General features: G+C 36.7%; 1 protein-coding gene across 2 annotated transcripts in view; it reads right to left on the bottom strand.

Annotated features, from left to right (window-relative positions):
• Window positions 1-15,596, bottom strand: part of macrod2 (mono-ADP ribosylhydrolase 2) — a 578,061-nt gene that overhangs the window by 556,472 nt on the left and 5,993 nt on the right. For both annotated transcript variants that reach the window (XM_084391152.1, XM_084391151.1), the window contains exon 3: window positions 6,735-6,836. In XM_084391152.1, the coding sequence (XP_084247278.1) occupies window positions 6,735-6,836 (102 nt within the window). The remainder of the gene's footprint in view (window positions 1-6,734; window positions 6,837-15,596) is intronic.

The raw sequence follows: 15,596 nt of genomic DNA, 5'->3' as shown, positions 1-15,596 counted from the left end.
CGCAAAGGCTGCAATTTAATTATACAAATATCAGCACTGTGTTTCATGAAGCACGTGCGTTTTCAGCGTCTCAGAGTGACTCGGTTTATTAAGCTGTTCGGTGCGCATTATTAACGGGAAGAAACTCGTTTACTCCCAATCACTGTGCTGTATTCTGCATTACACCGGAGAATTCAAATGTCGCGAATGGCTGATTTAGGTCTGGGCTCCATTTCCCAAAAGCATCCTGAGCTAAGTTGATCGTAGAGACTATTAGTGGCAATGGTTCTAGATCCAATTAGGCCTATGATGCTTTTGGGAAACGCATTCATCTCTGTCGTCTGCTCAACTCAGCGCTGTTGTCTTTCAGAGATATGGTTGTAAAAGTGCGTCGTTTGCATTCCCCCACGTGCATTTGGCTACCTACCAACATAAGGGAAAAAAATTATGTAAAAAGTATTACACACACACACACACACACACACGTTTGATAGTTTAACGTCTGTAAATGAAGAAATTAAACCGTAAATATTAGTACTAAAATTTTAGTTTTATGCCTACTATCAATTAAATAAATAAAAACAAAATCAGATTTTTTTTTTTTACTTTTGATTAAGATTAAGCTTACAGTAGGCTACATTACTTCATGAATTCATTATATATAGCCTACACTACATAATTCATTTCTGTAAATTTGTTCTGCCATGTCTGTGTAAATCAGTTGAGGCAGCAGACTGAAACTACTCAGTTATTCTTCATATCATTACAACATAGCCATTACGCTGCTATTTTAATCATTAGCAAAATTTCTGATAATGTACCAATTAAGCTAGGCGAGTCCTGGAATGAAAAAGTTTGGGAACACCTGCTCTAAAAGATACATCACGGTGTATACATTAAACGAAGAGAAAGAAAATGAATGTGAATTTACTTCAGCAAATCAAAAGATACCTCTTGTGCTTTTAGCAACATAAGCTCCGCTTTACATCTTAGGGCCCTTTTTTGATGATGAAAGACTAAACACTGGCCCTTTTCCCCCCCCTTTGCAAGTCGTGTTGATAAGGAGTGCTCTTTTCCCACTTTCAAAATGTCAATTACAAAAGAGCCGAGGCCCGTCTTCGGTTAAACATGCAAGTGCTCTCCATTAAGCTTTGTGACTCATAGAACATTTAATGTGCAGAGTGCATTAGACTCCATTACTGCATTCGTCTGTGGCTACGTCTCACCACGCTACAGGGCAAAAGACACAGTTTTTCTGTTTCTTTCTGAACAGCTCTCATAATTACAAGACGACACTCTCCCCTCCTGAGCACAAAGCCTGCACGACATCTTCAAATGGTGAAGTGCGCAACCATATGCTTCACACAACTCAAGTTTAGTTGTTTTTTTTACATTTTTATTTTTAGTTTAAGTTTTAATGTTGACTTTGTTCTAATTTTTTGCCAGACAGATATTTTTGGCACAAGTTTCAATGCTACATTTAGACGCTTCACCATCTGACCGCTCTGTCAGACAGCATTTTTTTTATCCAGTGTTTGTTTTGCTTGCTTTGCGAACCGACACCTTGTGTGAAAACAAGAAAGAGAGCAATTAAAATTTCTGCACCTATCACGACCCTGATGTCAGTTGCTATTTCAATTAGCAGCTCTGACAAGAAATTTATTTCTATGAAAAAATAATTGGCCATCCAGAGAGTGATTTAAAAACCCATTTAACATGCTTACAGCCTCACCTCTCTCAGCATGCAGCATGAAGCCGCCCAGAATTAATTACTGTTGCCATTTAATTTCATGCTGCCTGACATTTCCAATGCAAACTCTACAGGGCCTGGTGTAAAACCAGCACACTTTATTCACTTACATTGCTGTATTAAAAAATGTTTTGGTTTTCAGTGACTCAAATGGATGTGAAGGCAACAAAAGTCACAAGGAGAAGATCTCCAGAATTAGATGCTAGATTAGTAGACCTAATCTTTATAGCACAATTGTGTTAAAAAGAAAACCAAGCAAAATATTATCATCACAGCATTTAGTGTACTTAAGAGAGGGCACACCCCAAAATAATTCAAATATCTTCATTTGTGTTAAGAAAGTCATACAAGTTTAGAACAACACGAGGGTGAGCAAATTATGACAAAATGTTAGATTTTTGAGTGAATTCTCAGCCATAAAAATCCCATATATGTAGTTTCTTATATGCTTTTTTAACTCTGTTTAAGTAAATCTGAGGTTGGGCCAATGCGCATAGTACCATGTAGTACCATGTGCAAATTGCAGGACACTGACTGTTTCTATGGGAACCAGAGCTTCTAATGAAAGCTGCAGTGATAGGATTACTTTACCAATTGGCCAGTGGGCTTTTTTATTTACAAGGTGGGAATTATTTCACCATATTGCATTGTAGTTGTAAGATTTTAAGTTTTAAGTTTTACAAGAAGCATTCCCCCAAAAAGTCTATCATTCTAAAGCCAAAAAATAGAGTTAAAGGGACAGTTCGGAGAGTAACTCCGAACCATCCTTTCAACTTTTCAGTGAAGAACACAAAATATTAGCCTCTAAATAGCTACAATATGCCTACAGAAGTTGTATGTACCAATTTTATGGTGCTTTTTGGCCTTTTCATGCTTTTTCAGTCATTATTGGAAAAGACTAAAAGCTTTATATAAAAAAAATGCATGTCAGCAGCCACACCTTTCTAATACAGAAAGAATAAAAACGCCAGATAAACTAATCCTGCTCACCAAAGTCCTCAAACTCAAGCTATGGAATATAATATTTTTATGATCTGAAGTAGGCCTTTTGAGCAAGGGCCTCAAGAGGATTCTTTATTGCAGTAATATTCCTCAACGCTAAACGCAATAAAAGAGCTGGAGAGGAGTAAAAACTATTATAATCGGAAGAGAAAAAAAGTTTATGATGTCCTTGTGCCAACCTCTCTGCATAATTAGAAAAATAACCATGATAATCAATTCCATTCCTTTCTTAAGAGTTTTTATGAAGTTGTTTTTCTATGCGAGGGCCAGAAGAGAAGACTGTCAGATGTGCGAGGACAGCGGAAATCAGGCTCATCAAGTCAATCACTTTCTAAGTGCAGGAAAATAACTGATTACCTATAAACCAAAAAAAAAAAAAAAAAGTTCCAACTTTTTGGAACTTCCCAGCAACAACGATTAAAAAACAAAACAATGACAGCCAATTAGAATCCACCCTGCTTAAACGAGCTTGAGCATTTAAAGCAGCAGATGACAAAACTGCAGCGCACGCTTATGATAAATAGAACGATATTGTCCGCTGGTGTGGACGACACAAATAACTATAAAGATAACTGCTATAATATTAGCGATAATATAGCAGTTATCGTTATAGTTATCTTTATAGTTATTGGTGTGAAGTGAACGGGTCTCAAGTCAGCTGGGACTCTTATGGGGAGGGTGGTTGTCTTTCTTAAACATCCGAGATCCATTCAATGATGCAATTCACTTCAAGTAAGAAACTGGCAATCAGTGCTACTGCCTGATAGACTTATCAAATCTCAGAGGGATTGAAAGAAACTCCTTCATTCACCCGCTTTTTCTAGAGAAAGGCTCCATCCGAAATAGCATACTTCCGTACTATATACTAGGTGAAAAACAGTATGAAAAGAGTAGTATGTTTAAATTCACAGTATTCATAAAACTAAAAGTACCAAAAAGTACATAGGTGAAAAGCAGGCGAAAAGTACCTGGATGACTTACTATTTCCAGCAAGAATCTGAAGAGTGCATCCAAAGAACACTTTACTATCCCATGAGAGGAGAGGAGTTGTAAATGTCAGTGTGACATGACATGGTAGGTCACATGACAAAGACAACATGGTAGGACGTCCGTCCAGATTACATTTATACTACACACATTCATTTTCAAACTGTCAACTCAATTCATCATCAGAGGGAAGAAAGAAAAAGAACTTGCAGCTGGTATCAGTTTATCAGTCCTGCAGAAAATAAGTATTGGAATCATTTCAGATAATTCAGTATCGATACTTATCGAAATATTGATATTTTTGACAACACTGCTATCCAATACAATAGTTTGATTAAAGTGACTTGTAAAGTGTTTACAAGCCATTTTAATATGTAATCTGACATATTTCTGAGTTTAAAAATAACAGCACGTTGAAGAATAAAAAAAGAAAAACACCCCAGCAACTGTTTTTTCTCAAGAGCACAATGCTGTATTCATTTCCAGCATAACTGCTGGAAACAAACAGACAATTCCCCGCAATCCCAGAGATCCTTTCTGATTGTTCTTATCATCGTATTATAGCTTTGAGATGGAAACATCATTCCAGGAATCTAAACTCAAAAACACTGGAGCAAATGGGGCTTTAAGAATCATTTCAAAGCATGGTTGCAATAATGCGATTACTTTCCTGGCCTGAGCCACTGGCCTTTGATGGATGAACAGCCACCCGTCTGCATGATAAGTCGTCCCCCTCATACTCTGAAGCCTTTAAACCAATTACTTTCCTAATTCAATGCCACAAACCCTACAAAACAGTTTCGCATTATTTTATGCAACCACTGATGTGAAGAATGCGCAAAAAAAAAAACTTGTTGAAATAAGGAGAGAGAGAAGCTCAACCACAGTGCAACTGAACGCATGATTCGTTTTGCTTACTGTTGCAGTTTCACATCGGTATGATTGCGTCAGACCACGAGATTAGACAAGCGTCCCACTCAGCCTGTTCTCTCATTTCCTGTTTTCTTTCCTGACTGACCTTACTGCAACCTTGCGGAAAGTTTTAGAGGGGAAAGTTGTCTTGTATACAAAAGCAGTTGTCAAGGGACAACCACGAAAACTCTCTCAGGGTCTTTTAGGATTCAAACTCAAAGATCCTCTGAGGTAAAGCCTTCCCACTGGGTCCACGGTTCTGTCCCAGACCTCTGAAAACAATAGCCCTTTGTTCTAAACACCTAAAATACTTAATTATTCATAAAATTAGGCACAAATTCCTGACAAATGTTCACAACATAATGCAACACTGATTTTGCAAAGTCTCAGATAGTAAAAAAAACGAATACATACACATATATATATATATACATATATACATATATATATATATATATATATATATATATATATATATATATATACACACACACATACATACATATACATACACGTGTATATATATATATATATATATATATATATATATACACACACACACACATACATACATATATATACGTGTATATATATATATATATATATGTGTGTGTGTGTGTGTGTGTGTGTGTGTGTGTGTGTGTATACAGTATATATATATATATATATATATATATATATATATGTGTGTGTGTGTATTAGTTTTTTTTACTATCTGACACTTTGCAAAATCAGTGTTGCATTATGTTGTGAACATTTGTGTTGCATGTGTGTGTGTGTGTGTATATATATATATATATATATATATATATATATATATATATATATATATATATATATATCACATTAAGCATACAATTAATAATTAATATTATCGCTTCTTTAAAAACAGGTTCATATTTAGCTATATCAGCCCGTAGTCCTACATCACACAATGAAAACTGTAGAAATATCCTAGGAAGGGTATCAATACATACATAAAGGCAAGCTCCAGTGATAATGAATCTACTAGTGTACAAGGTTCCTCTGCTCCCAGAACAGCAGTAAACTCAACAGAAGGTTTAGATTGGTCTAAATATCCCAAAGCTCACAGGCATCGTTACTTCAATTAGGCTGCATAATGCCTGAACTACATTGAGAGAAACAAAAAACCTCAATCCTTCAAAAACATATGTTTGTACATGTTATAGGCAGAGCACAATACAGCTGTTAAGAATTTCATTTGTTGTTAAAGATTCAATGGTCTAGCAAAAAAAAAAAAAAAAACCTTTCACAGATGCTCGTCAAACAGACATGAACCGCAACACTATTTCCAATCACTCTCTGTGACGGGAATGTTAAACTATTCCTCTCCATGACTGATGCTGAGATAAGCATCTTGAGTGAACACATCTAATCAATGACAATCTCCCACACAATATATACTGAATACTCTGCAGTGTCATCTATGTGCTCCCTCACCGCAGCAGGACCCAATTAACACGCATCTGTTTCTGCAGAACATCTACTGAAAAACTGCTCCTTTCCATTCAGAACAAACTGATAGATTTTTACTAAAGAGGCAATAATGGGCACAAAGTAAATAGGTTTTTGCAATATGACAAGACAATTAACAAGCCAGAGAGACAGATAATACTATCTAACCCTGCAAACAAAAGGAAGAGTCATTTTTACAAGTTTGTATCTTGGTTTCCTGTTTCATCCTGAAAAGGAAACGCAACATTCCTGTGAAAGAACATTGACGGCAAATCAATACAGAACTACTATAAACAGGAAAAAAACAAAAAAAAACAGGAAAATCCACAGTGGAGAGAAACACACACTGTACAGAAATAAATATACATAAGCAGGAATCTCACATCCCATCCTGTAGAATGCATCAGAACAAACAAGAAAAAAAAAAGAAAAAAAAGTGTACCACTTATAGACACTAGAGGTCAGGCAAGGACAACAAATGCAAACTGCATCAAAGACTATGCAAACCATTCAGCTAAAGCAAACGCTAAAATAAACTTGAAATAAAAATCACAGTGCAATAATTGTGCACTAAATCCCTTGCTTATGTACTAAAACTGTGAGAATTGATCAGAATCAGCAAACTCACCAGCATTCACTATGGCATCAACCTCCAGGATGGTGATGTCACCTTTGTACAGAGTCACTTTGTCAGCCAAGGAGAAAGACTGATGTTCTTCTTCCTCAGTAGCTGTAAGGTAACGATAGAGTAAAGTTAATTACACAAGAGCTACCATTTCAACTGCATGTTGACTCTCGATATTGATCAGAACAAAACCGTTTCATCAAAGGTCTTACAACACTGTACTGACCAATATGCACTCTGCAATCACTAAAAACTAAAGTTTTGAAAGATGGAACAGGACTACATGATATAAATTAAGAAGTGGTAGAGACCCTGTGGCCACTGGTCAAAAACAAATAGACTTTGTCAGAGACGTGGCCTGGTGGGTGAACGTACTAAAAAAAAAAAAAAAAAAAAAACACTCTCAGGAACTGATATCTTCAGTGCAAAACTTAACTACTACCAGTAGAATGTCTGGACAAATTTGACTGATTTGCTTAATATCAATTGTGCCCATCTACTACAGCACGGTTTCCACAATAATATTAAGCATCACAACTGTTTTCAACTGATCATTTTCTGAAGGATCGTTTGACACTGATGACTGGAGTAATGAATGCTAAAAAAAGAAAGAAAAAAAAAATTCAGCTTTGCCATCACAGGAATAAATTATATTTTAAAATGTATTAAAATAGAAAGTTATAATAACAGTTATAACATTACTTTTTTACTGTATTTTAATTAAATAAATGTAGCCTTGGTGAGCATTAGAGACTTACAATCTAAAACAATCTAATCTCTTACCGATGTTAAACTTTTGAACGCTAGTGTAAGGGTGCGGTCTAAAAAAAGATGGTTCTTTAAAGGTTCTTTACATGTAGTAACAGTTCTATTTAGTACCGTATCGTCATGAAGAACCCTTTATATGCTGAAATGGTTCTTTGTGTTAGAGTTTAGGGTTCTTTATTCCCGCTTTTTTGTTTTTCAAATCCTCTTCATTACTGATTTTCTGGTGCTCAGCTGTACAACTACAGTTACTACAAAGACTGTCAACATACTCTCAACAGGTAAATGATTTCTTTCTTAAAATGTCTATAAATTATAACTTAAATTTTTTTTAACAATTTCCTAACAATCATGTCTTTTTCTCTTTTTAGTTTAACAGAACATGCAAGTGTGAGCAGCTCTGTTTCAGTTAAGGATACTCATCTTCTCTTCTCCACAAAGTAAGTAACAGATATATGGAATTTATGATCCATATTGTTTGATTTTTTTTAATTATGACTTTATGCTTAAACATACCCAGTCACAAAAAAACATTAATGCTATGACTTTATATCACTTTTTCTTTTTAACATGGTAAAGAGCTCATACTGTCCATTTTTGCTAATTTTGGCCTTCATTAAGATAATTGTTTTTACATAATCAAATGGAAGAGACACAATGTATCTCTAAACTCAACTATGTATTTCAGATGCTGTCACGTATCATAACCTCATCATCTGCAGAGAGAAACTGCTACTCAGATTACACACATAATGAAGGATGTAAAGACATCATAGGGAATTGTGAAGATATTTCACTGGAACTTGGTTTTCATGACATCTATATCGTGTTCAGTGTCGATTGTTATTTATTAATGTATTCAGCTAACCTCTATTGTAAGAGCACTGTCATTTTTGCTACAATCTGCCATGTCAATAAAAAATAAAAGTTCCTAATTGACACAACATGCTGTTATATTTAATGTAAAACCCAAATAGAGGCAACAAGATATAAGACCAGGCAGACAGAGGGCTGAAAAAACAATATTAATGAATAATTTATAAAAAAATAATAGTAATATTAATAATATGAAGATGCTAATATAATGAAAATAAATATCATTGAAAATGTTATTTATAACACAATTAATGTCCTATATAGCACTTTCAAAGCATGGTTCTTTATGGAACCTTATAAAAAGGGTTCTATTCAGCACCAAAAAGGGTTCTGCTATTGTTACAAGCCGAAGAACCCTAATTTGGTACTGTTTAGAACCATTTTTCTTAAGAGTGTACACACAATGAAAATGAAACACCTGGTTTAAGACCACAATAACTTATTAGTATGGTGTAGTGCCTCATTTTGCAGCCAATACCGCATCAATTAATTTAGAGAATGACAGATCCAAGTCCTTCACAGTGGCCAGTGGGATTTTGAGCATTATCCTGCTGATACACAGCACCCCCTTCAGGGTACAATGTTTAAACCATTAGGTGCACATGGTCCTCCAGAATCGGTAGTCCTTGGCAGTGAGCACAGTAAGGAATGCCATGACATTGCATCCCAAAACATCTTCACCCCCTGTGCTTCACTCTGGGAACACAACAGTCCGGGTGTTTTGGGGCTTCTCCACACCTTAACTCCCACGGACGTGGGAAAGACAGTGATGGATAGTCTTTCTGATAATGTTCGAGAGTGGCTCAAACTCACTCTCCCAGTTTAAATCTAGACTAAAGACATCTCTTCAGCCAAGCATTCACATAATACATCTCATAACATTTAGGTCAGATCAAATGCACATGATTATATTTGCTTAATGCTATGAACAGCAGCTATACTAATTACTCTCCATTTGCTTTTCTGTTTTATCTCGGGATGCCCGTCCCGAGGTAACTAGAGTACGTCAGCTCCAGTTTGGATCCAGCATCTCACAAAGATTTCAGATGCCCAACACTTGTGAAGAGACAGGACCAACTCCTGAGAGGACTTCAGATCAGACTCTAAATCAACATGCACTAATGCTAAATTTACTATGTATTGTAATTATTATGTTCACAACTTGTAATTATAACTTCAATGAGCTCATTGTTTCTGCCGTAAATTAATACATTGTTAGTTAACTGCGTGATTTTTCTATGTACATTTCTCAATTACATTACTCTGTACGTTACTCTGATAACAGATCACTTTAAATTGTAATGTGTAGACATTGTTTCAAAGCAGCTTTACAGAAAATGCATATTTATGTATTGTGAATACAACAATAAACACGATACAACAATAAATGTAAATTGAATTGAATTGAAGGTGGACTCAGAACAATTATGTTTCACTTTGCCCACAGCCCAAGATTTCCACTGTTGGCACCAATGAAACCGACATTTGGCATTGGCGCTGTAGCATCTGGACCAATCAGACACACACAAATTATTCATTATATTTAATGAATAATCCAGCAAACTCACTCTCCCAACAAAGGTCTATGAAACTTCCCCCAAAACTAACATCCCAAATTAATCTAACACACTGGCAGAACCCAGGGTCCTGTTACAGGACACATGAAGAATGATAAGACTTTTTTGCAGAGAGTTGTGACTCTCACTTAATTCTGGCTGAGAAGGAGAAATAAACCCTTTTAATCCTATATATTCTATATATAACCACTTGAGAAATGTATAAATAAACATTTTCCTTTTATGTGGATTGGCCTATGTATTCATTCAACTCTTTTGGATTAATGTTTCAGACTTGCATACTATGGTTAACCAAAATCATGTAGCATGTTTAGTCTCTATAAACTCCCATCTTTGTCCCCCATATGTTAATTTTCATTACATTTAGCTAATTTTGTGACGCATTAGTATTATAAGAATCTTGAAGATTCTTTTGTTAAACACCCAATCAGATTACATGTTCAAATGCCTGCTTGAACAAAAGGTTGTAAAGAAATTCCCTCCAAAGGGAACAACTTCTTATAGGCTCAGAACCCTCCAGAGGGTGTGACATCTTCACGCTTTAAAAATCACTGATCACAAGATCACACCTCTTAGTCTCTTAAGGCTGATTTATACTTCTGTGCAACACACAGCCTACGACGTAGCTACGGCGTGAGTACGACGCAGAAGTATAAATTGGGCTTTACTCTCCTAGTTCCTTTCTGAAATCCTGATGTGAAGATGATGCTGAACTAGAAGTCTTCTAAGGACCCCCAAGCTTGTGCCAGGCTGTGGCCTTGTCCTTCCATTCACCAAAGATCCTCTGACTCCCACTGGTTCTTTCTCTCATCAAGACAACATCAGCAAAGATTAACTGGATTGCATCAGGACAGTTTAATTCAAATGGGCGAGACATGCAAGTATCAAACTTAGTCTCATTATTTGATACATTAAGTATCCTTACCCCTTTTTAAGAAGGGTGTGTTAGAACTAAACTGATGGTTTGCACAAGGCTGTTGATCTGCTGAATTTCAAACAATGCTATAACTTCTTGCTTTCCTGTATTCTGCTTCAGCTCTCTTTCCCTTGGTAAACTGTATGTTAGAGTAGTTTAAGTGTTTAGTCTAGTTAATAAAATCTTGTTCATGTCACACGTAAAGTTGTCTGTGTTACAAGCTCATTAAATACTGGAGTCCCTAATCATGCAGATTTTGACTACTTTCTCTTAGTAGTACTGTAAAGCAAGAAAGACATTTCCCATCCCATAAATATTAATTTACAACATTAAAGGAACACTCCGACTTTTTGGGACTTTAGCTTATTCACAGTATCCCCCAGAGTTAGATAAGTCCATACATACACTTTTCATTTTTGTGCGTTCTGTAAGTGTTATTTGACGCACCCACCGCTAGCCTAGCTTAGCACAAAGACTGGATGTAAATGGATAATGGTAGCATACTAATCCCAATAAGTGACAAAATAATGCAAACATTTTCCTATTTACATGTTGTGATCTGTATAGTCACAGCGTGTACAAATAACAAGGCTATATGAGACAGAGACCATTTTTAATCGTATAAATACTGGGAACTATATTCTCACTAGGCGTAGGAGCACAGCTAACGTTACTTGGGCGGAGTGGCTACTTGGGCGGAGTGATTAGCGCAGCACACGAGACGCCCTGTGGTGAGGAGCAGAGAGTTCGCTCAGAGTTAGAGTAATAGAGTCAGCAATTACTAGATAGTAAATTTATAGTTTACAATCATGGGTGTTCGCTGTATTGTAAAGAGCTGCGACAATAAACAGGGGAGACCAGGTAATACTATGATGTTTCATAGAATTCCAACCAAAAACACTGACCTGATGAATCGATGGCTACTTGTTCTGGGTATAGATCCAAACACACCTGTAAACAGCATCAAGAAGTATTTCGTTTGCTCTGAACATTTTACTATAGACGACTATTTTGAAAAAATGCAAGTTGCCACACGGACCATGAAACGTGTGCTAAAGGATGCAGCCATCCCATCGATAATAAAGACAGGACAAATTGGATCACCTGTTGCTGCGGTAAGTGTTCCGTTATGTTTTGAGATGACTAACATTAGCCATACTGTAACAGTGCCATGCTAATGTAATGTAGCCTTAGTAGTGACACTATTACGTGAATAGGGGCTCCGTGTATCCCCTTTATTGTTATTATTGTGTTGTCATGAACACACTGTATCGCTCAATAACAAATGAGCGGCGCTAAATGTAACTCTCAGGACTGTAACATTCAACTTGCTAATGAACAGCTTCCAAAGTTTGTAACTCCTCGTCTGTGTATTCTGGCTCAAAACTATATGGTTCTGGATCTTGGTTTGATACACAGTAAAATTCCTCTGACAATTCCTCAAAGTCAGCCATGATCACGAGTCACGTTCGCTACTAGCTAGTTAGTCACGTTTGTTTTGTTTACGGAACCATCAACAGGGCGTCTTGTGTGCTGCGCTAATCACTCCGCCCAAGTAGCCACTCCGCCCAAGTAGCTGTGCTCCTACGCCTAGTGAGAATATAGTTCCCAGTATTTATACGATTAAAAATGGTCTCTGTCTCATATAGCCTTGTTATTTGTACAAGCTGTGACTATACAGATCACAACATGTAAATAGGAAAATGTTTGCATTATTTTGTCACTTATTGGGATTAGTATGCTACCATTATCCATTTACATCCAGTCTTTGTGCTAAGCTAGGCTAGCAGTGGGTGCGTCAAATAACACTTACAGAACGCACAGAAATGAAAAGTGTATGTATGGACTTATCTAACTCTGGGGGATACTGTGAATAAGCTAAAGTCCCAAAAAGTCGGAGTGTTCCTTTAAGTTAATTCTATTAACTGATCCAAATATTCATAATCAATTATAACAAGTTATTATTGATTATTAATATTTTTTTAGAGCTAATTTGCTACAGCACGAATGACCAAAGGTTTGGCTATAGCAGCCCGACCATGAATATTGACTCCATGGAATTCCCAACGTACAGTTTTGGTGGAAACAGGAGAATCGACGTGCCCATTTAATTCAGCAGTGAGTTGGGCAGCTGTGGTTTAATGTTTTTTGGATACAATCCGGGTTAGTACTTGGACATCCCTTCGAGACAAGCTTCCTCTTGCATCAACACTTACTCCTGTTGGATGTGCTTCGTCCTTCATGGTGGTATGCCGACATTACCCTGGATATTTTGTCCTCTTTTGAATTCTGATATGTCTCCCATTATATTGTGTGGATTCTTGCAATATGTACAGCTGTACTATTGCTCTGCTAATTCAACCTTCACACTCTCCTCTTACTGATGGAATGTAAAATCAGTGACGATTGGCAACCAGGCCGCGCATATATAGGTGTGAATCCTCCAACAATATATTGGCCAGTGTTTCAGTCTCATTGTCCAACCCCTGTACACTATTTAAAAAGAATACATCTCATGGACTCACTCAGGTTTATCTAATCTTTATTTATTTGTTTAATGCTTTTTGATAACTCTAATCTCAGTTCTTCCTTTTGGCATCAAATGCCAAACCTGACAGAACACTGCACATTTGAACCAGCTTTCAATATGGGTTCTCTAATAGAACAGGCGTGTAAGTATATGTAAATCTACAAATAAGTCACCTTTTTAAGTAGCTTTTACCAGCTCCCAGAACGGAGTAGAAACCAATGAAATCAGATCTGGTTGGTTAAAGCGCTGGCATGTAACACTATGCATATGGGTTAACAGAGCAGATAGTAATCCAACGAATAGACCGTCCAAACCATCAGGTCTCAAACTGCTGGCACTGGCCAGTCGGTCAGCTCTATTTAATGCCATAGGCTGCAGATGAATGATATGCAAAAAAGACATTAACATTTGCAAGCTAAAAGAAGTATTGTTCATTACGCTTATTTGAAAAATTAACTATAGCACATCCTACAGACTGTCTTTTTAGATTAGGAGAGCCAGAGGAAATTTCCGGCTCTTATGTGAAAGGACCAGTTCTGCTCCTGTCAGTTCATCTCCAGGTCTGCTGGCACAGGGCATAGCCATTTGGAGGAGCACACACAGGATGTGCGAGGAACAAACCTCATCCAAGTCAACGGAAGTGTTTAATTTAGCATTTTCTGACATCCTCTCACTAGAACTAAAGATGAACATGCCCAGAGGACTTTAAAAGGGTTTTTATTTTTTTATTTGTATTTCTTTAAAAACATCCTTTATTTAAAAGGGCACTTTTTTGGAAATAATAGGCCCACACAGAATCTGATGATTTTCACATTTTCGCAGCTAATTTTAGACTAAAAGTAATAGAATTCAACAGAATGGATTTTAAACTGCATAAATATGTTAAGCTAAGATCAATATGTTAAACTAAACTCAAGCTAAGAGTATTTGTAGGTTGATTCCCTCCAAAAGAGTGCCACAGAACAACAATATTTACCATCAAACATTCTCTACTTTTTGAGCATCCCGACCAGAAGAACACAGTAAAACCAACTGCATGAGTTTGGAGTGGAAATTGTGTGAACGGACCAACGGTAAAAAAATAAAAAACAAAATGTATACAATTCGGTTTGGTGCCACTAGAGCAGAAATTACACACTTCACCTTTAAACGCGAACAAGTCCATCTCCTCATCAGTGGACACCAAACCAAGAAAGGTTATGAAAATAAATTGTTTAGGGTTCAATACATGTTAAGGCTTATGCAAAGCATCAATGGCATGCAAAAAAAAAAAAAAAAAAAACCCTCACATGACTTTACCTCAACAGAGAATGTGATTGGATAACTGGACTAACCAGCAGATCAGTTTCATTGCACAGCATGTCAAATCTTGTTTTAGTTATTCTGAAATGCCTGAGCCAAAGTCCGTCATCAAAATGATTTGGTTTAATTCCCTCCCAGAAGTGTCTCACACGAATGCATTCACAAACATCAGGCTTCCGAACGCAAGATAAAGGTGCAAGTCATTTGTGATGTAGGATAAAAGAGCAACAGTGGCTTCCCCGATTACAGCAAAATCCATTTTTATTACAGATGCTTTGCGCAAATTTCCCAGGAAGTGACTATTTTGTTCTCTTGAACACATGGGATGGAAACAGTGCTTTATTCACAAATGTGTTATCCAATATTCCAATTTAGCACATAAGTTAAATTTGCAACTTTGGATGGATAGCTAGTGGTCTATTTACACTGAGTATTTACACTTTTTACTCACTTCACCCACCATTACACAGATATTTTACTTTTAAACAAATAGTATAGTATATATAGTATAAATAGGCACTGCTGACATGAATGCAGTAGTGTACTTACAAGTAAGTGTCATTGCTATGAGAGTCCTGTTAACAAAGTTGTGAGACATGAAGAGTATGATAGCAGAGTTCCTCTGCCTTGTTTCACTGAATCATCTGTAGGACAGACGAAATCCAGAATCTTTGAGCTGTCCCTTATGCTGGATAAGCTGGAATCCTGATCTATATCCATACAGGTACTGTGCCTACATGTGTCCCTGTCTCATTAAATGAATTAGCAAGCACTTTCTGTGTCAATTGACCCTTCTCAGGGAGTTTGACTGACAGGCAATCAGACCAATCATAATCCGCCTTCCGCCGAATCCACCATTTTTGTCCGACAAAGCAGTCAGGAGAGTTAGTAGATTAACG

The sequence above is a fragment of the Rutilus rutilus genome (genome assembly GCF_951802725.1).
Source record: "Rutilus rutilus genome assembly, chromosome: 20".
Classification (NCBI taxonomy): domain Eukaryota; kingdom Metazoa; phylum Chordata; class Actinopteri; order Cypriniformes; family Leuciscidae; genus Rutilus; species Rutilus rutilus.
This window is presented reverse-complemented; position numbering and strand designations above follow the sequence as displayed.